Source organism: Toxotes jaculatrix, chromosome 7 (assembly GCF_017976425.1).
Source record: "Toxotes jaculatrix isolate fToxJac2 chromosome 7, fToxJac2.pri, whole genome shotgun sequence".
Taxonomy (NCBI): Eukaryota; Metazoa; Chordata; class Actinopteri; family Toxotidae; genus Toxotes; species Toxotes jaculatrix.
The window spans coordinates 20850318-20878307 of record NC_054400.1 but is presented as its reverse complement, the minus strand read 5'-3'; the positions used below and the strand labels follow the sequence as shown (position 1 = coordinate 20878307).

The 27990-nt window shown below is 39.3% G+C and overlaps 1 protein-coding gene across 1 annotated transcript in view; it reads right to left on the bottom strand.

The window, feature by feature from the left end:
• Nucleotides 1–27990, bottom strand: part of si:dkeyp-14d3.1 (transmembrane protein 132C) — a 119207-nt gene that overhangs the window by 81665 nt on the left and 9552 nt on the right. The window contains exon 2 of the mRNA XM_041042267.1: nt 14273–15161. Within this exon, the coding sequence (XP_040898201.1) occupies nt 14273–15161 (889 nt within the window). The remainder of the gene's footprint in view (nt 1–14272; nt 15162–27990) is intronic.

Here is a 27990-nt window from a genome sequence, read left to right as displayed (position 1 = left end):
TTCATTCATTCCATGAAGGTGTAAAGTGTTGACTTTGGTGGTGGAAGGTTGTACTCTCTTGCCTGTGTTCTGGGTGCTAGTGCAACATCATCACACAATGTAAAGACACTTTAACACTGGTCGTGATTGATGGGCAGGCACAAGGGAAAGCTCTGAGAACAAAGATCTGCTTCACCTGTGAAAAACAGATGAGAAAATATATCCAGAATGTTTGGATTTACAAGTATTCGGCATTAGTTTTTAATTAAAAGGCTTGAATTGCATCTTATCACAAAGGGTTTCCTGCATCCTGATTAACATATGAATGCAGACGCAGTGCTCCAGGGCCACTGCATGGTGTTGTGCAGTACATCTATATTGTACATGTATAAACTGTTGTTAGGTATTTCTGTGTCATGGGACTTATCATGCATTCAAGGTATGTTTGTTACCACTGCAGCACAGCAACAAGGCAGGATAGGGAGAAGGTAAAGTCTGTCTACTGTACAGAGGTATAATGGTGCTCTGCCTGAAACTATTGATTTGATGCAGGAATAAGGGGGCGGGGCTGTGCTGGGGGACTGTGATCACAGGGGTCCGTATGTCTGTCTGTGGAGAGCAGGGCTGTTGCTAGGTACACGTTTTGCTGATCTGTGGATGCATTCAGCGAAATACACACTAGTTGACACACAAGGTGGGGATGAACCGAGTAAATCCTACATTTGAAGTGGTTTCCAACAGGGTTTTCAACAGAGGTCATCAGAATCACGACAGAGATTATGTGTTAAGTGTCGGCTTGGCAAGGCAACTTGTAGGCCAAAGAAATCCAACCTGAGGATCATGAAAGGGTAAGCGAGGCACATCCGCTCTGAATGCCACACGGCTCCTGCCAGAGCAAGATAAAACTAGGTGAGTCATGCAAACTTGTTCAACAAAATGTAACGGTGAACTAAACTGTGCAATACACTGGCTTCACATTCACAAAAATAGAGTAATCAACACGATGAGGTTAAATCGGGCAAAATAAATGTAATGCACCCCTCTTTGCCTTTTGGCTGGACTTCCAGTTCTTTCTAGAATTTAAAATGAGTAGAGAAATAGAGCAGACAGTGATTATGTTGGTCCCAGTAGAGCTTGTGTCCTTGGGCTTTTCACACGTTGCACGCCATTATACCTCCTGAAAGGCCAAATCGCTAAGTCAAATTTGAATAACATGAGAGCAGTGGAAATGAAAATTAAAACCTGCAATTGGTAACATCTGTCTTTTTAGGCTGACTGGTGCTGAGCATGCAACTTGAAGTGTATGAGTTTTTGTATTGTATGGGAACCTTGGACTGCCTTTGGATTCAGGTTCGAGCTCATGCTTCTCTGTGCCTGATTAATACACTTGGTCGGGGTTGAAGATCAATACAATTCTCATGTCTGTGCTGTCAGATACTTACTAGCCAGTTAGCTTAGCTTTGCACAAAGACTAGAAACAGGTAGCAACAGCTAACGTGGCTTCAAACAAAATATGTGTGCCTACACCTGCTAATTAACATGTTTCATCATGTTCATTTAATCCATACAAAAACTGAAGCAAGACTCCAGGAATGACCAAGACACATAACCACCCATTAAATCACAAGATGTAATTTTTATGTTTTGGTTTCTGTGTGGATTAAACAAAGAAGATATAACATGTTAATTAGTCAGTTTTAACTGGGCAGATTTTGTAGAAAAGAGCCAGGCTAGCAGTTTCTGTGTGTTTCCAGTATTTGAGCTTCATATTTCTCAAACGCCGGAGTGTCATATTGATCGTCTCATCTAATTGTGAGCACAAAAGTAAAAAAGTGTATTTCCTATTTCTTTAAGGAGAGATTATGTATTCTATCATTAGGGGTCTTTGGAGATGAGACCTTTAAAATAAGTATTAAAAAAAAGTCTTATGTCTTTCAAATTTTAATCTAATAATCGTGATGAATTTGTGTTGTGATGAATGATGATGATGTTAATTTGTGGTGGAAGTGTAATTCTTTTATATTTATTTGAGCCTCTCCTTATCTGAATGTCAGAGGAATGCAGGAGTGAGAGAGCCCCTTAGAATCACCACGTTTCTAACTGCTGACTGTTTATATTTACGTCACATACCAGCAAGAATGCAGCTAACCAAGATAATTAACCACTGTCAGTGAACAAGTGGCTACAAGTATCAGGGAAGCTATTATACATCCAGTTACAGTGCCAATTACAGAGTTTTAAGGGCACATTAAAGTCCATGAAAATGAATAAGGAAACCATTCAATTTAGTCTTTTGTGTTCCCTCCAAGAAACAGCATTAAATCATATCTCAGTACTTTCTGACTGCTAATAATCTGAGCATTATTCAAGGTCTAATGGAAGATACAATCAAACTGAGCCAAAGAGTTGAGGTTTAAGTGTAATCTGTGAGACATATTGTATTTCCGGGGAATCCATGAGGATGATGAATGGATGGTTTTTTTAGTACAGTTTTTAAAAAACATCAAATTAGCCTCTGTGCTCTACATTTGCTTTGCTGCAGATAATGTTATACAATGCGTATGTGTACTAAATTATATATCAAAACTATTTTTGAGAGATTTATTTAAAAATGACAATCTACAATTTTCATTTGAAAATACAACAGTATGACAATGTTTAAATCAGGACTTTGGAATGGACAACTATTATTATAAGCCTGGAAGAATTCATAAAATCCTGACCTTAAATTAAACATGAAACTACAAGCTAACAGGGTCTAGCTTAGAGACTGTAATTAATTATAAGAAAAGTCCTTTGATCATGTTTATGCTTAGAAGGGAATAAAAGTGTGAGGGGCAAAAGATAATGTAAGTAAAAGACTGGGGATTGAATAAGCTGACCCATTAATTAGCAGTGAATAACAGATAGAACAAATTATTGTAATTTAATTCAGTTACTCTACAAAGAAATAATTACCACTGCATGTATAATGCAGAGAGCAGGAAACATATTGTGATCTCTGAGGCTCTCTTCTTGTCAGTATATTCATCAGTAGTGAGAGCTTGGCCTCTATTAGCCTTCCAGCAGGGTATTTGACTGTAAGGTTCAGTTTATTTAATATTCGTCAACATTTAATTAGCATGCTAATCTTACCTGTGACAGTAGGTCAGGCTGGTTACAAATATTATCAGTGGATCAAACCAAAAGATAAACTATCTATATGTAAATTCTGTACGATCGGTGCTGACAAAGTGCTTGGACAACACTGAGACAGCTGCTAAAATCAAGGGTAGAATTATTCATCAATCTTTCTCTCAATGAGTCTCTGAAGTTACATTTGCGTCTTAATTGCTAACAGGCAATGGACATATTGAGCAGAGAATAGATTATTGTTTGCTCAAATTAAATTATAGATATACAAAATGTACCAAAACTATGCTTCATACTCCTGATGTAATTTTGTAACACAAAAACTCAGCTCACTAAGGAAAGAATACTTATAATTTGTTAGTAATAGTTTCAGCTCTTAAACGTATGTCTTAATGCTTGCTTCTGTTTAGTTTTGGTGAGCTTTACATGAGGAGAAATGCAACTACAAGCCAAATGTACGGTAACAGTGACAGCATAGTTGGTTGCAGAGATGTAGGCAGTGCAAGTAGGAACATATTGAGGATGGCCCTCAAGTTCAAATCGATGCATATTCTCTCAAGATTTCCTGTTCACAATGGTCAGACATCTTTACTGATTTGAAATATCACAGTGGACGGCCACATTGGCAGCACATAGTTGACACTGCCTGTAGATGATCGGTTTGTTGTTTCTGCAGAAACTCCAGCCCAATCACTTCCTTAGAGAACACACTGACAATCACACAACCAATGTATTTCAAAAGATGAGAGGCACAAGGTAAGTGTGACCCACTCAAGTGAGGAACACATCTGTGGACAGGGCAGACACACCAGCAGAGAGGATCACAGGAAGCATGCTAAGAGCTATTTCCTGCAGATAACGTTCCCCAAAAAAAATGCATCTGCTGTTTTTATAATGTAACCTATTTCTTTACATTTATGTGTCTCTCTTGCTGAACATGTTTTATTGTGCATTGAAGTTATGGGGGAAAAAAACAATTCCACTGTTAACAGTAACGTGAAAACAGTGGAATCATGTCACGTTCATGGATTTTTTTTCTGTGCTAAAAATGTCCCATCATGCACAAACAATTGAGACACGAATATAATAACGTTCATTCTGATTGTAGACATCGAATAGCAAAGGAAAAACAACCTCCTGTGTGTAACGGGTAGACCAACAGAATATCTGTGTTGCTGTCTAATTATATATGAACACTATTCCTGGGTGTACAATACTGTATTTTCACTAAGAGAGCGACTAGAGGGATACGAGGCGGATGATAAGACCCCCCATGGAGCAGAGTGGGAGTGATGGGGGCTAGATGTGGGAGCTATGCACCACTCTGTTCTGCTCTATTACAGCACTGCCACCTCTCAATGTACCCAGCTTTTGGCAGCGGTGTTTGTTAACAGGGCCTCAGTCAGCCGCTGGCAAGGCCACGCGCTCTACGAGCTAATAAAAATGTAACAAACATAATAGGACAAATTTAAATCGGCAAGCTCAGCATACGACATGTTGATGTTTGACACCTCTCGTAGCACCCGTCATGCCGCCTTAATGAAAACGTGAGGAGACTCCTTAAAACACTGTAGGTCCTCAAATTTCACAAGTGCTATGTGTTGGGTTTTTTTTGGTTTGTTTTTTTATTTTGCAGAAAGTTGTATCACTGCATCCAAGAGGGCTCCACACACTCTCTGCTGTTGACACTGTTAACAGGAGAGAAGACGGCCTTTTTGGGAAAGCTATCTGCTGCAGGTTGCTAAATCACAATGAGACCTCTCACAGACTAAATATAAAACTACAAAGAAATGATTCGTCTAAGAAACTTCTGACAAGGTTTATTTAATGCACGTTTGAAGCCATTCTCTCAGATACATTTAGTCTTAATCATCTATATCTTGTCCCTGGAGTACTTCTTTCTTCCACTTTCAAATGGAGAAGCTGTTTTAGGAAAATGGCTTATGGCTTCAATGGCTGCCAATAAATGACAAAGCATTTTCTTAGTCTTTCATCACATATTTCCCACTGCAGAAACACCCCAGTGACTGCTGATTCAGAGCCTGTTTATTACCGGCGATGATGATGGCTTTCAAATGATATTGCACTATAATGAATCAGATATGAGTATGTGACCACTGAGTTGTTGTGGTGTGGTTTTGTGTGAAGAGGGGGGGTCTTTGGGCTTAAGTCTGCCAACGATTTATGTTGTTGTCGATTTCTCAACCTGAGCAGTTATTCATTTGTTTATATGAAGTATTAGTTTTACTGGGACTTTTGTCTCAAGCCATTAGTGATGAGCAGCTACAAACCTGGAGCCGAAACAACATGTTTACAGCCTCACTTGCCATTTCGTCAGCCTATAGGTCAGAGTTTATGTGTGTCAGTCTGTTAATGTGCAAATGAGCACATTTTTCTGACGTGTACTGGCAGCAAACTCACATGCAACAGATGGATGAGACTGTATGTGGAAATAAGAGGGAATTTTCAACATAAAAAGACTGCCACTTTGGAAAACACCCACTTTTCTACAGTCAGCTCAGACCGCTGGAGACTCATGTGAGTGCATATTTTCTGATCAAAACGAGGACTGCAGATTTTGTCCCCTGTTTCCTTCACTAGTCATTCTATGAAGTTGCTTCATGGCCAATAGGGATGGGGGATGGGTGTACTGGCCCTTTTAATGTACAAATAGTGAATGCAGATTATTGTATTGTTATTGAATATCATTAAAAACGATCCTTTAATCAATTTGTCAAAAAAAAGTCCACAAAATATTTGATGGTGAAAATAATTCATAATAATAATTGAAAATAATTGTGAATTGCAGCTTAAATGTGCCTTCTGGAAATATGTATATTTCTTATATTCATACTAAGAAGGAGTTGTTTTTTTTTTTCCTTTTCTGAAGAATTACTCTATTCTGGATGTTCTCCCCCTGTTGGTATTTTAGGCCACTGCTTCTTGCATACATTAGTCACTGTTGTCCATCAGAACACATAATTAAGCATAATGGTAGATAATTTGTTCAGTGATGCACTGCCTTTTAAAGATGAGGCAAATTGATTCCATCATAGATGCTCACACGGTACTTTTGGTATTCACAGTGTGAGCATAGCACGGTGCTCAGACGAGTCAGCATACGTGCACCAACACTTCTGTTTACACACAAACATGTGCCCAAACACTCCCATACACACACGCATACGCAATGTGATTGCAAAAGGCTGACGGTTTTATTGAAATCTATTTGCAAACAAATGTTTGGTAGAATGTTCTCAATGGGAGGCGAACAATTAAACAAACTGCGTGCAGAAGACCAGCAGTGTTTATCTGCTTGGCACACACACCAACTGAAATGCACGAACAGTCGTGCGCACACAACACACCTGCATCTGCCACAGATCTGCAGCACACACACCAAGAACACATACAAGCATGTTAGCCCAGCCTCTACATCCTTTTGCAACACACAAAACACAGATGAAAGTACAACCACAGCAATAACAGTTATTATCTCAGCGCTGATGACAACACAGAATTTTGTGTCATCGCAACCAGTTTTGCTCCAATCTTTGCCATTTCAGCGGCGCCTGTTGAGGGCACGGCAAATGACACGCAAGGGAGCAAGATCAAACAAAGAATTTTTCAGAGACGCTTGTAAGATCTAAATGTAAAGTCAGTCCCAAGTCAAAGCCTTTTATATCAGTTTAACAAAACAAGCATTGTTGACACAAAAAACATAACCATGACAGTACATTTCATATTTCTATATAGATACTATGTGTGCATCAAAGGTTTTCAAGGCTTTTCTTCAGGGGTTGTACAAAAATTATGAAGGGGGGAGGAGAGCTCAGAGAAAGGGAAGGATATTTTAATTTTTCTTTTGGTTGGAGGGTGGATAGTCTGAGGTTTTTTTGGGGGGGGGGCGGTAGGGGAAGGTCTTTTATCTTTTTCACCCCACTGATTTATGTTTTATTTAGCCTTCCTTGTAAGATTGATATGATATGTCAGTTTTGAGAAATGCAGAGCAAGTGGATCTTTACAGTTACTATAGTCGAAAGAATTCTCACTAGCCGATATACACTGATCCTTACGCTTTATTCTGCATCATAACATAAAGCAGAACTACAGTGGAGTGAAATTTATTTATTTAGTAGTAGTTAGTTATTCATAGTGGCTGGCATATACGACACTTTGTACTGCTCGCTACAAATCTGAACAAATTTGTAATTTCACTTCTGATGAGTGTAAAGGTGGCTATGTGAAAAATGTAGTTCAGCTAATCTACTAAGGTTTAAAGTGGGATACAGCATCTTAAATTCTTTACAGTTTGCCTCTTTGACTTATTAATTACAAAACAAGTTGCATCGAACCTGTTACGTTATTATCAGATATTCATGGTATAGATGTTGCATCTTTTCTTTTAGTCAATGGAAGGATTTTAAGAAAACATTAAAGCGGAACTGAACCAATTGTACATCAAAGTCTGTTTACAGGTCTTAGGCAGTACTCCTGTAGCCTACATTTGAAAATAGTTGTATGAAGCAGTTTGTGGCTCCAGAGGGAATCTGATAAACTGCCTCAAGTGATGTCACTAGAGTCAGCATATATTGGGTCTTCTATAGGGTCTTCGAAAATGAAAAAAAAAATGGATGTGTGGAGTTAGAAAGAAGTGAGTTTAGTTGACCTCCGTATCCTTCTCCCCATCTCTGCTGTAGGTTAGAGGCTCAAGGCTACGTTAGCCTCTGCTAGCATAACACGCCAAATCCCTGACTGAACTGTCAGCGGTCGATCTTTGAAAATAGAGCAATTTCCTTTTGTGTGCTCTGGGGTTTTTTTTTTTTTTTTCATACCACTAGAGACTGCAGGAGGAAAATATCCCATAAAATAATTTCCTTGTGGCAACTGAATAGCTGAATGGTTAGGGGACATACCATATGGGTGTAAATGCCCCGAGCAGTGAAAATTTGCTGCATGTCATTCCACCACATTTCCTGTCTGCCTTCACTGTCCCTATCAGAAAAAAAAAAAAAAAATCATTTCCTTCTTTGCATTTGATTTGCCTACGAACCATCTAATTCTGAGTACTGAGGCATAATAATGAATTATCAGTGACTTACAACAATCTAAATTGCTTGCACATACCAGAAAACATAATAATAACTTCAGCTTATACATGACTTCCACATTGAATTTAATGGCCTTAGATTCCTAAGTGCCCTTTCAGTGTCTCTTCTACATTTGCCTCCTCTGAAACTGTGCAGAATCTGCTGGTGTGCAGAAATGTCTTTATTCTTTGAAGACAATACAAAGTTTGACTCTTGTTCGTGATGAAACATCTCTTACAGTAGGCTATGATGTGATACTGTTTCTCATTCACAACAAAGCAGAGACATATCAAAGTAGGAGTACAGCAACGGAAAGCACTGCAATCAAAGAGCTAATCATACCTAATCCGGCTTTGTTCACAATAGTTTATACTTTGGTGACGTCCCTTGATGTTGACAGTACATTTTTAAACAATATTAATATGTTATATATAATAATACTCAGCATATTTAGTAAAACTCCACAAAGTTTATATCACCTGGTAATGAAAAGACTGCAGGACGTGAACTTGTTAGTGAAACATCTTTATGTAAGTAACTGGTTGATGGTATAATGGCATAGCAATACTGCATGTATTAACATTTCTTACTTCATTCAAGTTTTAATCCTTTTTTTAATAGATGATACTTAAATGATGTTTCTAATGCTACCAACAACTAGTAGTTTCTCTGATCAAATACATTTTGATGGAAGTGTAATTGTTGCCTATTATTGTATTTTCAGTGGGAATGTTTATTTCCAGTAAACAAACTGATATGTTGTTGATGTTCTTGAACAGCGCTGCACAAAAAGACTCTACAAGCTCTTAGTGTGTAGGTGTGAATGCACCCTAGATGGATTCAGGACACATTTGAGATCTGATCACTCAGACCACATTTGGAGGGGGTCCTTTAAGACAGTCAATACAAACATGTTCTGGGCCACATCGAAGGACAGGCCACATCTGTGACGTCCTCTGCATATGTGGAAGTACATATTCATTCACATTCCCAGAGTAAGCTGACTTTGTCTGAATTTGCAAAAAGGAGGTATATTATGAGAGTGTCAAACATCTTGGGCAATTTGGGCCCAGTCTCTGCTGTTTTGATTTCCTCATCTTATTCCTCTTTTACTTTCTGGTGGACTATGGACTATTGACTAGGTATGCGCAGTGCTGCCTCCCACCAGTTAAAAACATCAACGCATTTGGTCTTTGCAAGCGGAAATGTTGTACATGTTTAATTGCATATAGAGCGGGGGAGTGAGATCCAATCACAAGTGGTCACTTGAGACTTGGCAGACTCATAAGTTCATTAAACACAATTCTTCTTTATTTTAATGGAAAATGGAATTTGCTGCATTATATGAATATGATTTCCGGGAGAGCTTTGATCCTGATGAGCTTTGTCTTGAAATCAATTTAGTCTGGAAACGATGGCTAAATGATGTAAAATAAACCTGTGCTCTTTTTGCTGAAGTTTAATGCTTTATAACACAAAAATATATACATTTTTTATGATATAAATGGAGGTAGTCTTTGTTTCAGGCAACACAGCTCACCTCTACTTTAAAACACTGCAGGGACCCCTGTATAGAAGAAAATTATAGCCACAATATTACTTAATGTTGAATGTTTATGTAGTGTTGAATGTAAATATCAGTGAACTTATAGCATTGAATTAGTTCACTTTGAGAACAATCTGTCTGAACTGACGCAGTTTAAACGCACCTCTTTACAGTCATTACAACCAGTATTTTCAAGTAGTAAGAAAAACAAATTTTGATTTAAGTGTCCAAAGGAAAGGAAGTGGGAAAGAAAAATTGGATTGGTTTGATTCAGACAACAAAATTTGAAGATGAAAGGACCAGCCCGTCCTGACTTTGGCAGAAGTTCCAGTTTGAATTTTTCATCTTGAATTTTGGTGTCTTACTTTGACCCCATTTTTAGCAACATGTTTTTCAGACAGCTCACACTTAAAATAAGAAATCAGAATTTGACTGATTGAACCTGAAGACTGGACACTTTAGTTTGAATTTGTGAATATACACACATGCACACAAAATTAAAATTGGGACACTTAAAATTCTGAACAGAGAATTAAATATTTCAGTGCCATACATTTAGAAGCATTTGCATTGCCACATTAAGTAGTTAGTGTTGGTTACATTTCACAATTCAGTTGCTCATAAAATTCAAATTATGAACATTATTATTATGCAGGGTATGGAAGCTATCATTTGCTTCCACACCCTGCAGTATTTGTCAGTGTCATTATTACATTAAAGATATGGCACACATTTTGGATTAACAGTCGCAGGTTATTAAACCCATTTATAGGGATATTTTGTTTATTATCGAACCATTACTACATTATCAGTTGTTGAACACTTGCATTCTATATTGAAAACAGGTGTTAGTGATGTCTAGTCTTTACAGATATGGCGTGCCGTATGCAAATGAAGCCGTGTTCTGAGAAAGCTCTCGCTATGGCAGCTGTAGAAAACAAAACTCAGGAGAATGCAATTAAATAGGTTTAAAATAGATCATTATGTTTTATATTCGGAGACAGTTCCATCTGTCTCTGTCTCCTTCTGTCTACTGTCTGTTTCTCTACATAGAGAAACATCAGTTTACATTTTGAACAGTGAGCTCACGTGCTACTGTAAACTGAACCTCATGTGGCTGTACAACTATCACAAACATGTTACCCAGTCATTGATTAGACTCTCCAAGGACGTACGACTTCCTAAAATTATTTTTCAGTCAGCGGGAGATCACAACTCAAGGAAACAGAGTAGTGCCTGTTTTTAGAAAGTCAGCAGTGAGTGTGCAATAAGAGCTAGCTTGTATCATAAAATCAAAATGAGATCCTCCTACTAGCATTTCTTGAATACTATTATGAAAACTGCTACTGCAGAGCCCCAAGAGGGGCATACTGTATTTTTACACATGGGGGCCCTCTAAACTAGATCCCTTCACCTTGCCACTATTGCCAGCAGTGATGATGCATTTAAAATGTTGACAATAAACACATCATTCTGGCAGTTATATGGTCATTCAGGTAGTTTTCCCTTTCAATTCAGATCTAAATCATGTCATTTTTCTCCAGTGGAGGACGGCTTATCAAACGGAGTCGACACATGTAATAGAAATGTACTTGTACGTCAGGATGACTTATGATAGCGACTAAAAGTAGCAACTATTTAAATCCCCACACCAAAATCCTTCTAAATTTGAGGAAAGTAAACTACACTACAATCTGTAAAACTTTTCCGTTTCTGAGTGACGCAGCCCATTAACACAGAGGAGGTCAAATCAAATCAGAGTCAATCCAATTAAAAGTAGCATGTCAAGATGGAAATACCCCAGCAGGGCATACCACGCTGGGCATCCACAAAGCAATAAATTGGCTGGATGATTGGCTCTTAAATATATTTGAAATTAGCTTTCATTGCATAACATCCACCCCAGCATGAGCCGTTCAAGATGGATGAGACAAAGGTGAAAGATGAAGGAGAGAAAAGGAAAGATATACTGAAGAGCTCAGGGGCCATCCATGTGTAGTTTTAATACAGACATGTTGTTGTTTAGCCGTGCTCATGCTGAATAAGGTATTAAACTAAGAAATGGAAGATGAAGGACTTGGCCTTGGATTTTATTATTAGACGTACCAAACTCGGTATCTAACAACTTAAAATTAAAGTATCAGAGGGTCTGTTTGACAGATTTCACAGGATCATAAGCTCATCTCGCATTCGGGCTACACAGCTAACAATGGCTGACACAGAAGTGTGTAGTACACAGATGATAATGATGTTGTGAATATAGAGATCAAAGTCTTCTCGCTCTGGTGATTAAGCATCCTAACAAATGCATGTATGAGGACAGCCTTATCACCTAGGACCACACAGAGGCCTTTTCCATATCTGTCGCTCTCAGATGGCCAACCTGCGCCTGCCATGCACTACGCTGCCAAATAAAAACACCACAGGCATTGCCTCCGCGGCCAGCCTGGTCTGTTCATTTGCCTGATGAAAGAAATCATTCAGAGTTGCTCAGTTTAGGGAAAAAAAAAAAATTTCAGTGCTTTATCACTTCAGGACAACTAGTCGGTAATTAAATGTAGCACAGGAAGGACATAAGTCTGGAGAATTTGTTTGGCTTGTTAAAACTTCACAGCTATTGTGAACTTGTTTACCGTGGCTCTAATTTTGAGCCTAAAGCACACACTGTGTATCTTCATTAGTAAACGACTGGAAAAAGGAAAAGAAGAGAGGAATAGCTTTACATAAACACTAATATGTTTCATTTTAAATTTTTAAACTGCTTCCGTGCTTTTCACCTTGCCTAAGAAGAAAACACTCCTCTTCAGCATACCGCTTGTTTTCCTTTCTACACACAGGTTGACAAATTGGCTTGACCCCTTGTTGCAGCATATCCAGGGGTTTGTAAATGTTCTAAACCAGTGTGATTAAGATCGGCTTCAGTCATTACACTAATGGACATGCATTTTAATTAATGACATCCTCATTTGCATGGCATGTAAATGATCTAAATCATTTTGTCTCATCTGTTTTCTCTTATTAGTGCCCATCAACAGCTTCAACGAATCACACTATTTGCAAGAGATAAGCCTGCTCTTTCTTTATTTCCCTATGGAGGAAATGCAATCATACAGTAAGTTCAGTCAGTTACTGCGTGATAGTAAAACATAACGCTATAATCTATTTACTGTGACATTAACTCTAAATTTTTACAAAGCACATCTCCTAAACCTGTTAAAAATTGGACTTGTATGTATTGTAAATGCTGTAATGTAAATCACAAGTCAAGTAGTCTGTTTGATCTAGTCCCACAGTATGATACAGCCAGATCTGAGATGGTACAACACAGTCACAACAAATGTTAAAGGAACAGTTTAACTTTTTTGAAACTGGACATTTTGCTTATTTGCTGTCTTACTGAGAGCAAGCTGAGAAGATTGATACCACTCTGCAACGAAATATGTAGTAAATTTGTGGTGTTGAGCAAGCAACAAGTCAACTTAGCTTAGCATAACACAAAGACTGGAAACAGGAAAAACAGCTACACTGCCACTGACATAATGTAACCTACCAGCGTCTCTAAATCTCCCAGCATATCACATATCTTGTTTGTTTGTTTCACCGTTCTTTGTGATTGTGTATGTGCAGGCTTGCCGTCGTTTGTTATGTGAAATGTGTGACAAAGGTCACTTGCCTGAAAAGTAGTTATTGATTTAATTAAGTGTTGACAGTGTGCAGGAGCTGATTCGTGTTACTTGATTCATCATTTATTCTCTCAGTTACCTCGTCTGAATACAGGTGATAATGATAATAATTGTTTGTTTTTTTTTATCCAATATGAAAACAAAGGCCTTCACACACTGGTTGTGTGCTGTGTGTTTCCTCTAACTCTCTCTCTCTCTCTTTCTCTGATCCCTCATTTCGATCTCTAGCACTGTCAATCACACACTAAAGTTGTTTTCTTTAGCCCGTGCTTATATTTATGTTGTCAGTCAACTTCACAATCAATAATGGTCGGATCAATGGTCTCAGTGCAGTAGCAAAGGAATTACTGTTCACCTTGGTTAACAGCAGCATTTATGAGCCAAGACTAAATCGTTATTTTATACTCATTTAGCTGTTTGACTTCTGAAAATGAAACAATATGTCAATGAGAACAACCAAATTATGTCTCCATGTTTTGTTATTATGAAACACAATATAAATGATCATGGAGAGCAGGAAAGGACAGAACAGAGGTTTAACTTGCTGAGACCAAGCAGAGTAATAAGTCTGTGTTTGTTCGCTGAGATGCCCTTTTAGTGTTTGCTGGTATAAAGAGGAGAAAGAACAAGAGACCATTTGACCATTTTCCATTTGTTTTAGTGTTTCAGTTTGGACATTTTCTTAAAACCTTAGAGTGGATATTGCCCTAAGGAAGCATAAAATGACTAAATAATAAGCAAGAGTCAATAGACACTGGCTGCAGAACTCCACAGCCTGAGACTGACAGAGGAAGTTTGCAGCCAGACACTTCACTGAAGAACAAAAAGAAATGCATTCTTACCTGAGAGTAAACATCTCCACAGGAGAGTAGGCTGACACCGTGATAAAAGCAGAGACGGTTTCCCTCTGTCTCATAGGTATAGCTGGAACCATGACCATAAAGTTATTATCCAGCCTGTGTTCAGCGAGAGGAGGAGGTGTGGGGTTCTGGTAGAGCCTCACACCGCCGATCCTCTTGAGCGGTGTTGAGGTGAAGGAACCAAACAGCCCCTCCTGGCTCGAGCGGATGAAGCTGTCCTTCCTGGCCTCCTCCGAGTGGCACTCTCCGGCTTCCGTGGACTGCAGCATGTAGTAGAGCTCCACTGGCGTGCCCTCGGACACTTCGAGGTTCCTCTGGCGTCCTGGCACTACGCTGGGCGGGCTGAACCAGCTGGCCAGTGGCTCCAGCTCAGCCACACACAGCCCCAGCTCCCCTTTCAGCTGACAAGTTCCACGTACCTCCTGGGTCTCATGGAAGGCAAACATGTGCACGCACGGCAGCTTGTCGATGGCACTGTAGTCGTCCCAGTCCCGGCCTGCGATGTAGAACAGAACCTGGACTTTGGGCTTGGCCAGGTGAATCCTGGTGTTCATAATAAAGGTCTGCACCTTCCAGTTGAAGGTAAAAATGGAAGAGGCAGGAAAAGTCCCTGGGCTCTGTAGGAGCTCTAAAGGGACAGGCTGCTCCACAGAGAGAGGTCCATAGCTAGCGTTCACCGAGGGCAGACTTCTGGCCTGGTAGATGAAGAAGGGCTCGGTCCGCGATATCAGGCTAGAATTCCTCATGAAATCCTGATTGGCTTCCTTCAGGAAGAATGCCAAGTCAGTGTTGAGCAGCTGGTAGTTGACAGGCAGGTATGTGGGGATGGAGGAATATCTCTGCAATCCCTCTAAGACTCGACAGTCGGCTACTACAAGACAAGAAAGAGAAGAGCTGAGTCAGGACAAGCTCACCACTGGGTCACTTACTGTAACCTACTGTGCCAAAAAGCACTTGGTGTAAATAGATGGTCTCTAAGGAAAAGCAGAAACTAGTGGTAAGTAACAGCCATTTGAAGCAGTAAAAACTAGTGTAACAACACATTTTCTTCATGTTCAACTCTGGTGGGTTTACCATTCACTATATTTATAACACTGTGTTCTCTTAATAATGGAACAGTACATACAGTATGTTTCATGCCTTCCATAATCTCTGACTTATTCCATTTTGCCTGTTGTTGACAATGAACAGCCCTGTAGGCTGTGAGAATGGTGAAGGTGAGTTACATATGTGTATGTGTACTGTAGCTGTAAATCTATGAAAACAACACACTGGTGTTAGTGTTTGTATTAGTGCTGCAGGAAGTAAGCCATCAATCAGTATGCTGATCAATGTTAAATTACACTCAATTAATCATTTAAGTATATTCACTGGCTCCAGTCATTCAAATGAGATTTTGCTGCTTTTCTGTAAATTCATCACTGTAAATGTAATATTTTGGGGTTTTGGAGTGGAGTTAAACAAGCGTAATATCATCACTTTAAGTAAGGTTTACATGCCGGTTAGTTTATAGTAAAGTTTTTTTTAATTAGTTTTATTTTCAATTTTACATACATAAACATAAACACATAAAAGAGTACATATAATCGTAATAAACATGCCAAAGAAACAATATAAAGAAAGTAGGAGGCTCATAACCAAAAGATTAAATACGTGAGTTGTGCAGCAGTAACATTATAGGAAAGAAGGAAAGAAATACATAAATCCAAACAGCTGTTAATTAGAGTTTTATCAGTTCGCTGATTAACAGCTGCTGGGGTTACGGCTTGTCCCTGTCAACTACAGTGTTAGCTGAATATCTTTGGGCCCCCTTCATCTAGAAAATAACCATCAAATTGACCAACAATGTTTGTTAGTTTGTGGTAACTTTATTTGGGAATATGCACCATGAGAGCAAAATGTAAAATAAAATAAAAATATGTCATAGAACAAGATTTTGGCATGGAGGGTCTGTATGAAGGATAGAATCATATGATTAGATAAGAAATTTGCAGTTCATCAGATTACCAGTATCCACTGAAATGCAGTGAAGTGGCCCTTTTTGTAATTCAGCTGTGATCAAACCTCTCTGTGTCTGCAGCAAGTATCAAAAAGTATTAAAAGTTGTAACTGAATGCCTGGTGAGAGTTGTTTACTTATTCTTTGAACACACAGCTCTTGATGGGAATCATAACTGCCATTTTTATTTCATTTATGCAAAATTCCTGCATGTTTACGCCACGTTTAACAACTGGCAACATTTACTTCTATTGGTAAACTAAAACTTATTTCTGGAGAAAAACATTTCTACATTTCTGAAAATAAGGTGTGGAAGTAAGTGTTGTTTGAAGATCAATATCGTTCTGGTTTCTGTACCAACACTCAAAACATTTCAAACAGTGCCCAGCCCAAGTCTGAGTGAGCTGCCAGCTCTGTCTGATGGATTCCTCTGACACCCAGTATTAGGAAATTCTGAAATTATCTGTATTACATGCTCTGTAAAGGCCCCAGCACAAGGAGGAGATGTTATCAATCATGTTCAGACGTCCGGACAACAGCTATGGCTGCTTATCAAATCAACTAAAGACATAATGATAATTATAATTAAGCCCTCAACGTGCAGCTTTGCCCTCCAGTGTTAAAGAATAAGTTCACAGCACAGACTCCTTTGTTTTAACCTATGGCCCCACTGGTTGAGGAACGACACAGCGCACATAAAAACAGATTTTAATCACAATAAGAGTGGGCTTTGACCTTCTTCTCAAGAGCAATCTGCTGTGTGATTACACTCCCTCAGCACACTCCCATCTCCATGCTAGCTGCCAGAGGATTTCTTTCCTCTGATCACCCGTGTAAATCAGCATCCCGACAGTTTACAAATCAGTCAGGAATTTGTGATTCGTGGTGCTCCTCTTGACCTCAGCGCTACTCTCCCCAGTGACGGAGGGTGCAGGCAGGCTCCAACTGTCAACACAGGTGCAGCACCAGTCCTACTTAAAGCATCAGTTAGCTGCGTCTGAGTAAACACTTGGGTACAGAGCTTGTCTTTAACACCAAGGAACACAGACTTCTGAGCAGCAGAGCACCACAGAGTAATTTGTATTTTCCCCGAACAAGCAAGAGCTTGGCAAGAGGCATTGTTGTATATGTGGCAATACACTGGTCCCAAATGAAATGTTTGATAGTCCAGTAAGACAGAACAGTTGGGAACAAAGACATCCTCTGGTCCCTGTGTAGTAATGTTACTCTCTCATGTCTGTCATTTACTTTATCTCTCATATCTGAGCTCTCATGTCTGTCATTTACTTTATCTCTCATATCTGAGCCCTCATGTTTCAGGTACAGTGAAAGCAAAGAGGTCTGGGATGCTCAGTGCTCTGGAGAGAGCCCTTTGCCTTCACTGAGCAGCCCAGTCCCCCTGGATGTGATTTGCTGAATTGGGATTTATTGTCTTCACACTTCTGCTAATACACATAACCTGGGAAATATAAAATTACATACATAAATCACTGCTTGCTCTTCATTTATAAGCCATGAAAAGATGCATGTTAAATAACTGATTGTCAACTGGACCCACCATTGTTAAATTTAACTTACATATAGACACATTACATTTTGCAGCAACAAGAGGCTTTTGGACTACTTCTTTTTTAGATATCAAACAATTTAAACCATTACATTTTAGTGAAAACAAATGATATCTATGGGGATACAAAGATCCACTGTTCAGCATATGAATACTTGTTAAATCTCTGCAAGGGCTCTTTCATATTTCATACCAGCAAACTAGATAAAACAAGACCCAGACAAAATGAATGAACCTCTCACTATTTACAATTATAATAGCAACACCAGAACAAGAAGAGTTTCTGAATAAAAACATGAAGAAAGCCCTTGTTTAAAAAAAAAGACAGACTGAGCATATGTACCAAAGGAGTTATTTGAATTCTATTTAACGCAAAGCAATGATGCACATCTTGTGTACAAACAAAATCTAAAAGTGCAGTCATCTCTTAATAAAATGAGAAGCTAGTACAGTGGAAAAGAGGAAATGGAACAGAAAATGGAAAATCCAATACAAATTATGATCTTGGTATCCCTGCATCCTACTGTGTCAAACAGTAGAACATACTGTACATATAACAATTACTGACATTTAGATTCAGAAATGGGCGTTGATTTGGCTCAGTTACACTTTCTTTAATGCATGGATCTCAAAGCCTGTGTTTATGCAGTCAGTCCGTTCATTGAATGTCAGTGTGTGCATGCCACCCAAACAGCTGAGTGCCAGTTCACCTGGCTTCAGCATGAGCATGCAGACCTTGTTTGCTATAGGACCAGTGTCTGAAAACTGACTCTGAATATATAAATTGGAAATAATCCTATCTCGAGCCAAATATAGCCTGGAACTCTCCAAACTCAAATCCAACATAATCGAGATCAGCAAGCCTGTGTTATGGACTGACATTAATAAATCGCACAAAGCTTTTTCAAGATGAATCACCCCCTTTGTTCTAGGGAAAAGAAATCGGAAAACACAATGCAAACCTACTTTTCAACCTCCAGAAGCTCTTTATTTTTCTGTGCAGCAGGGATGTGACTCAGATATCTGGACTCCATGAGAGAATACTAGTCTAGGCACTCCTGTTTAATAAAATCATTCTTTTTGAATCTGTGTGGGCCCTTTCCAGCTGTGGACCCTACAACTGTGTCTGGCTTTTGGCCCACTAGCAATTGCAACAGGTGACCAGACTTGGCGCAACAATTCTTCATGTAGATCCAGTGAGTCATACTAGTCCCAGAACAATACTGGAAAAGGTCTGGAAAATTTACTCTGGGTATCGTGTCCATTGGGCCAGTTATCACTTCATACTTCACACATACTGTATATTGATTAACAATAGAGAAATATGATCATTGGTTTTCTTGCCAAAAGTAAGACAAGAAGATCAATACCATTCTCATGTTTTCATGATAAATACAAAGCTACAGTGAACCAGCAGCTGGCTATCTTAGCCTAGCCGAGTTTGCCTAAACTAAAAGAAATATAAGCAAACATGCAGGAATCATCAGGTTTTGCTCGCAGAGGAAGCACTTGATTTCTGAAGTGTTGCATGCAGCTGCAGAAGCACTGAGCTGGTGGTCTGTGGTCAGTAAATACTTACACAATGGCAGCTTGTCAAACTATTTTGTTCCATTTGCTACGTCTGCGTGTTAAATACAGAATATGTGATACAGAAGTTGTACTAAAAAGATAATTATTATATTAAAAAGAAACGTTAAAAGATGCCCAATTTGGTAATGGTACTTATTCAAAAACAGGGGAAAGATGAGGGATAAATACAATGTTCAGCTGGCAGAGAAATGCAAAGACGAAAAAAAAAAAAAGATAAGTTAAGTGAGAAAAATGTCTATTTCAGCATACACTTTATGATCCACATCATGTATAATTAAAGTTCCCCACTGTGTGGCATTAAATTGTAATAGTGATAGCCAGCGTTATGCTGAGCCAGATAAATTCTAATGTTTGAATCTATTTCTTCATTTTCAGTTCTTAATGAAATGTGATTTTTTTTTCTCCCATCTCTATATGAACACAGTCGATGAAGTGTTTTCCTCGTGGAACAGCTGTCAGGACCTCTCGCTGATGAGACCTCAATCACTGCAGCGTCTAGCAAATACAGAGGATGGGCGCTTCCTAAAATGTTGCTGCTGAATGGGCATTATGAAAGCACTGTATGTCTGCACACAAGTGGTCATTTTTAGACGAGCAGCTAGCAGCCTAGTTTTATGGATGGTAATGTCCGTCTGTTGGTCTGTTGGACCACTTTCTCTCCTGCACCTCAACAACTATTTGATTGATTGTCATGAACTCCTGTACAGATACTAATGGTTCTCAAACATGCAGCCTAATGATTTTAACAATCCTCTGACTTCTCCACTTTGACACTTTTTGTTTTTGTGGAATATCTTGGCAGCTATAGGACAGACTGATGTTTATTTGGTACAAACATATATGAATCCCAAAGGGTCAGGATCCTAGAATATGGTAAACATACCTGCTAAACATCCACATGTTAACAGGTACGTCACTGACCTGTCTGGTTCAGGTACAGATTTCCCCTATTTCACACAGGTATAGGATAGTTACAGTACCATAAAAAAAATATATATGGTGAAGTTACACTTGGACTTAACAAGCACAGATTTTAGTTCTGGCCATAAAACAGCTCTGTGGAAGACAGTCTCAAAGTCTCATAAAGGAAATGGATTTTTCAGTCTTCTACTTTTTGTGACATCTAGTTTCTAAGGCAGTATACAAGGATAAAACACGTAATAGCCTAAGAAAATACTTTAGTTCTAATTATTTTAGTTGTCACTTATAAATACAGTATCTGATGCTATTTTTCACATCCCATCAGTTTAGGCTTCCCACTCTCTGAGGTGACCAGTCAGAAGTTTTTCTGTCAGACACAGATGCACAGAGGTGTGCTGGGGGAGAAAGGCAGGTCCCAGATGAGTGCTAACTAGCCAAGCAGCACCCCTCCTATACCCAGCCTCATACAGACTCACTCATCCTACCACTGGGACTCCACGCTAGGATATGTAGAGCTGGAATAGGACTGGTGGAGCGAGGAGCAGCCTTCACACTCGCAGAGGCTGAGTAAATGAACAGCCACAATAGAGGACACCGGGGAAGGAGAGGCCACATTCCTGATGCCCACTCCTGCCTATAACAATATAGGTGGACACAGAAGTGAAGTGGTTGTGTGGCTGGGTGGTCAGTTGCCTGTCTTTCTGCTTCATCACACAAGTCAAGGCAGACAGGAAATAGGGAAGGAGGACAGAAATCTCAGTAGGAAGTAGCAAAAGTTGAAGATGAGCAACAGTGAAGAAAACAATAGAGAAAAGGTGAAGTGATTTTATCATACCTGGATTCTCTTATGTGATTCTGTTATTAATAATGTCTCACATGAGGATCACATATATCCAACACATATCCAATATTTGTGGTTTTCTAGGAACAGAAAACAGTGAATCATATTGCAAAGCTGACATAGAGACAATCTTTATCAGGGTTTACAATTACAGTCCCTTCAACCCTCATCCTGACCCCGAATCATTTTGGACTTTACCATGAATGCCAAGCAGGACAGTCTTAAACATGAAGGATGAGAGAAAGCTCTCTAGTCCCATTGAATTACCCACATCATATTTCTCACCATGTTCAATTAATAAGGGCTATTGAATTTGTGACCATGCGTCAAGAATAATAAATACAATATTTCCTTCAAGGATCATTTGCAGATGATTTATGCTTTTGAGGCACCAAGAAATCCAAGAAAGAGGGACTGGAAAAAGAATCAATACATGACACAGTATGGTATTACTTCATGCCAGCCTCCATATAAGAGAAATCATTCAGGCAGATAGAGGTCTGTGGAGTACGCCTAGCTGATAAGTTAGACTCATGGAGGAGGGAGGTAGGGCCACAATACAAAGTTTGGAAATCTTCAAAGGGATCATGCTATGCAGGTGACTCTTCTTTATCTTTGAGATGAGCTGAATTCAATGCACAATAATTGTTCTTGATTAAGGGTCTGTTTAAATTAGAATGTGTGTATGTGTGTCTGTGTGTGTGTGTCTGTGTGTGTGTGTGTGTGCATGCACTGGCAGGCTACTGAGAGACCTGCTGGGGATGTTTGTTGCCTCGCCTCTAATGGATGGCCACATTTAAGACGCTAAGAGCTAATAAAGAGTAATGGGCCTGTGGCTTCACTGGGGAGGAGAAAGAGCTATTTTGAGTTCATGAGAGAAAGCATTATCTCGGGGATTAAAGAGTATCGACCGATGAAGAGTAAACACTGCAATGCCGTGCCTCTGGCCTATTTGGTAAAGCTGTGGATGGAAAAGACGAACCTAAATGGGCGCTGCTGTTAGTGGCTGGGAGGGTCAGTAGGGATGTCATTAAGGGATGCTGAGAAAGGCCTCCAGGTGCTGCAGTGGGGCCCGATATGTCTGGAACAGTGTTATCGCAGCAGGAGACTGCAGACTGAGTGGCAAGTACCCTGGGCATCCTGGGCATCCTGCGGCCAGAGAACAGCATCTTCTTTGTGCCAACCAGTGCACATGGCCAGAGGGGAAAAGGGCTGAGAGCTTTTGGCTTGGGTTGGGCGGATGAGACAAACACATATCTGTGTGCCAATCAGTATTCCCGTGGCCCCTCCGGACTTTTCTAAAACATAAACTAGGCTCCTTAATGAATCTCTTCCCCTCACTCTGGCCTTTATTGCAAAAAGGTATCGTAAATCAGGCTAAATACAGAGGCGTTTGCAGGGCACAAGCGGACGGCCTCTTTGTGTGTGTGCAGGGACGTTTAATGGTGACTGAGCTCTGTTAGGACAGAGGAACAAGTGCACACAAATCCAACAATGACTTATTGGCCAACTACAGACAAGAGCTCAGTTAGGTTAGAAATTATACAACAATTGCAAAGCAAAATGGATTATAGGGGAGGATTAAAAGACTATTGATAACAATCAGTGTATCATGGAAAAACAGAACTTACTGTTACTGTAATTTACTTTTCTGCGCTCTTTGAGTCATAGTTCTCCTCTTTAAGTGTGATTACCAGAAAATCACATTAAAGCTGCACCAAATCAAGGAACCGCCGAAAATCAAATTAAGAGAATATTCAACACAAGCAAAGCAGATTGATTATGGATGGTGACGCCAGTGATTTTGCAGCTTGAAAATGAAGTACTGTGGTTCTCTGATCAGTGTGAGGGGTAAGAGGCAGCCTCTGATAATGAAAGGGGGTGTAAATCAAGTCATAACGTGTTTTTTTTTCCTCTTCCTATGGTGAAAAAACATCAATAACAAACTTTTAGAAACCCAGCACATTTAACTTTGGAGTTCAGCTATGGTAAACTCAGAAAGTCTCACAATGAAGTGTTGTTATTTACAATTTGTTCAAGCCAAAATCGCGAGGCTCTAGAGGGTTTGCTCAGGAGTCAGTGGATGATAGCAGTAAAATCCGTAAGTTAATTAAATCAGTTTGTATAGTCTGTACAGAGGGAAGATTTTCTCCCAAATCCCTTTATTTATAGCAAGGTGTGAAAAACAGCCAGTAAATGAAAGAGTTCTGTAGCACAGTGTCTCTGCATGCTTAAATGCCTCCATATCCAACCCTGCTCCCTCCCCAAATCTACTGGTAAACCTCTCCCCAAGGTCATCCACATATAGGATGATAAATTCAGCCTGGAGCTCTCCTGACAAGGCTGAATTCCTATAAATGCAGCCACACTGCGATGAGTGTTGGCTTCACATCATTTATGAATCTACTGTAGACTTTTCTCTGACTTCTTTTCTGGGCTTTCTCTTCTATGTTGTACAGCACCAGGCCGTAGGTTCGTTGCTGATGAATAGACGATAATTATGCTGATAATTGACCTGGATTGGATAACACCTTACAGTACTATTAGACAAGAAATGCTTAATATGATATGGATGCCTTCATTTGAAACTGAATGGTGTATTCGGTTAATTGCCGAGCAAAAATTTGGAGGCGGTACAAACACATTCAACATCAGTACAAAGATGTGAACGGAGAGAAACAGGTGCAGATTCAAACCGAAGCAAAGATTTGTCTGCTTAATTTGAAAATGTTTCAACTGCGGAGCAAGAAATTCATAGAAATCCCCAGGTTGTATGATGCCACTTCATCAATGCACAAAGAGAGCAGCAGAAAAGAAGTGGTCTGTTGGAAAAATAAGTGAAAGTACTGAAGAGCTCCTGGTATGTTATAAAGTCAGTCTGTCTCAGCTGTCAGTCAAACACACACACACAGATGAACTAGCTGTGTGTGTTGCCTCAGCTACAGCCAAACTGTCTGTGAACTGTCACGCTAGGGGAAAAGCAGCTGTTGGGTGTTTGGGGCTAATAAACATGGGCTCCAAAAACATGAAATCCATCCAAATACACAAAGACATAAATTTACTTCGGTTTGTATCCACGAGTCCACATCAGACCATGGATTTCTTTGAGCCATCTGTCTTGTTGGTACATTCTTGTGCTTGTAATCAGCTCCAAGATCTGAGATTTGACACGCAACCAAATAACATAACAACCAGATTACTACTATTTCTGAGTATTTAAGTTCTAACTATTTAGAGTGTGCATACTAAATTTGTTTCATTTTGAACTGTGGTGTTGTCAAAAAATTACTTAATTGGGGTCAAAACATAAACATGATACACATATTATTTTAAATTCATTGTGGCTTACGCTTCCCGAGGATCTCATTATCTTTTTTGGTCATCATGAACAAACATTCATAAGTCTTAGAATCTTAGAAATCATAGAAAATGGATGCTTCTCATATCTTGGCAGAACTTGCTTGATAAATATCACATTTGAAGTTGTCGTCTGTATCAAAGTAATCCAGTGTAAATTCTCTGTACATCCATGGTTATAGTGGGAAGGGCAGGGGTAAAAAATGTTATGTGGTGTATGTTATATGATAAAACTACTAATCCTCAGGCTACCTGGCGTATATGAAGGCGTTTATGCATTGATATTAAATAATAGCAGTGGTTGATGTTATACTCTGCACAGATATTATATGACTGTCTTTTCACCTTTGAAAACAGGTCAAGGTCCCTCCTTTCTGCTCTAACTCCATAGAGAGTAACATTAAATTAATTTGACAATTACATTAAGACAGGTATATTTTCTTTTAATTCATAAAAACTTCATAAATACAAGCTTTTTTTTTTCTCTCTGTGGAGGGCGTGCCCATTCACCCCACACTGCCTTGTTCCCTTCTGAAAAGAGCTTTTATTGGAGCTCCAGATGGACTGGCTTTAAATCAGCAGTTTAACCTAAAACCTGTCAGAGTAGGAACTCCATGAACAAGTAGCTCTATTTTGGGGCCACAGAAAGAAAACTATTAAAGCAAGGGGGAAAGAAATGTTTCTATTTCAGACTAGATCAGAAAGAAAGAGCAGTGTGCTTTCATGCCACTGACAAAATCTGTTCATTTTAAAAGAAATATTTCCAACTAGAAATGCAGCGGGACACAATTTGTTTTCAAAGCCTTCCTGCCCGGCTGCCAAGCTGAACTTTATTTTATTTTATTTTATTTTATTTTATTTTATTTTATTTAAGTGATTGACAGCAACTCATTCTACGCTCCAGCAAACTAGGGTGTAGGAATCCTAGAAGACTAGGCATGGGCTTTCTAATGTGTTGAAAAAAAAAAAAAAACAGGTTAGGAAGCAGGAGCTAATTATAATTTTAGTTCTACAAACATTTCTTGAATGCAGAGCTGCTCTGCAGGCAGAGTAAAAAAAAAAAAATCATTGTTTGAGTTAATCCTCAATAGGCCAAGCTAAAGCACCACGATCTTTCCTGGATAAGTAATGTTAGACTGAACCTCCATGAAAAGCAGAGAAAGGAGCAGGCAGCCATTATTATGAAGCCTTATCCTCTTGCTGTGAAAAAGGAAAGTAACTTACAGCTAATTGCTAGCTCTAATGTAAACTTTTTTTTAAAAGAATACTGTGCTGAGGTAATAAACTGGAACATCCCTTTTCTTTCACCTTTATTTACTTTTAAAAATAAATACTCTCCATCATGAATTCATGTACACACAGCTTTTAGTTATACAGATTTGAAAACATTTCTGTATTAAAGTTTTATCACGGCCCCAGATTTTTATGTCTGCAGCAAAATTCTGCTTAGAATGTCTTTTTGGAGAAATATCAAATAAAAGAAACCATTCTACTGTAGCAGAAAGACAAATAACTTCATTTTCAAATATAAATTGCTATTTATCAGCTAGTGTGGTCCATAACTAACACTGTGAGAGCTAGCTTATTAGCAAGCAAATTAGCTTTTTGCAGGTGGTAGTGCTCTTCCTTAAGAAACGTACAATGATCCATGGTCTTCTGGGATGCCTGGGAGACATCCACACATTCCACAAGCTCTCTCACTACAATGGAAAACAATGAATACTTTGGTGGGAGAGCATGTTATCACCTATTTGATATCAACTTTACACCAGTGGAGTTGTTCAGCCTCTATAAGACAGCTGAGGTTACAGTGCTTCCAGGTGTTACTAACTGTATAACTTTGACACAGCTGCTTCCTTTCATAAATCAGGTGATGCAAAACAATGCTATAAAAACATCATCATAGTAACAGCATTGCCACAAATCCGCCTGCGAACCGTACCACAACAAAAGACATGGATATCTTCTTAAATGTATTAAAGAGCTGTTAATATTTGAGATGCCACAACATGAGCTCGACCCCCAAGAACACTGTTCTTGTTACACGCAAAAGCCTTTTGGGATTGTTAGCATTATTTAATTTGGTTTCCGTTCTCCTGAACCAAAGAATTCAGCATTTCAGTTCAGTGCAATTAGGGTTCACACTGCCTTATTCATTTGATGGTTCTGGTGACTTGTCATCCTCTGTCAGCAGCACTACATTCTCTAAAACCTGTGAGGGAAAAACAAAACAAACCTTATTTGGATGAGTGACAGCCAGTCATTCTACACTTTGCTGAAAGGCTTTTATTTATTTTCTCAGCTAGTCTGAACTGCAGTGAGCTAATAAATAAATGGTTGGATAATAGCTTTCAAAGAAATGTCACATATCCATACCCAGTACCCTATAAACTAATCACACCATGGTTTCACTGAAAATGGATCAAGCCCTGTGTTAGTTCACGCCACACTGAAACCACCTTTATTGGTGGGTTCAGTGTGGTTGTTTGGCCTGCACCATGGATCAGATTAGCTGTACTGAGAGAGTAAATTAACAGACAGCCCCAGAGAAAGTTGGGAGAGTCTTGTGTTTTATTTCTGTGTTTTTATTCAGGTAAGAGCGTCATTTGAATCAGTGCAGATAAAAAGAGACACATATCGCAATTTCTAACCATAGCGTGTAAATCCGTGGCTGCACTGGTTCAGTCAAACGACTCCCATTAATATGATTAAACCCTACATCAACACTGGGTTCCTGGTACACTCTGTATCGCTGCTGCCCAGTTGTTAGAGCATAGCTCTATTTCCTACAACATGAAGAGATATACCAAAAATAAATCAGAAGTTCACTTCCCGGTTTCCTCTGTGAAATTGCGTGCGACTCCAGATCCCTTATCAAATAATTGATAGAATTCTCCTAGATCCTAAGCTTTCAGGTTTTCTCTACTTTGTATGCTTTCGCGTGAGAGAGGATCTGAACTTATGTTTTTAGTTTCTTGGTGTTTGTCTCAGAGGCGGGTTCGTGTTTACTGTGCCATATCACAGCAACAGAGAGTCATTCTTCACTTCTCATCTGTCTTCATTCAGAGGAGGCTGCTGTCTCAGAGATTAACCCACCTCTCTCTGCTGGTCAGCTCACAATATATTTCCAGACATATTTCTCATTTGGACAAAAGTTACATTGTCAACATGCAGGTCAGATCCTGAATATCTCTTTGGATGAACCACACTGGCTTCCATCTCTGAAAAGATCAGCTAACACCAGACATGCTTAGCTGTTTTATAGGTCCTTTACCCTGGTCACTGCTCTACTTTTTCTCACTGCTTCCTGTGGCATGGATATTGTTGAAGCGGTCATGCTTACTTCAAGAATGCAGGGTCGCACTATTTGTGAGATAAAATTCACATCTTCTGTCAAAGCAAAACACATTTGTGTTAGTTCCAGAC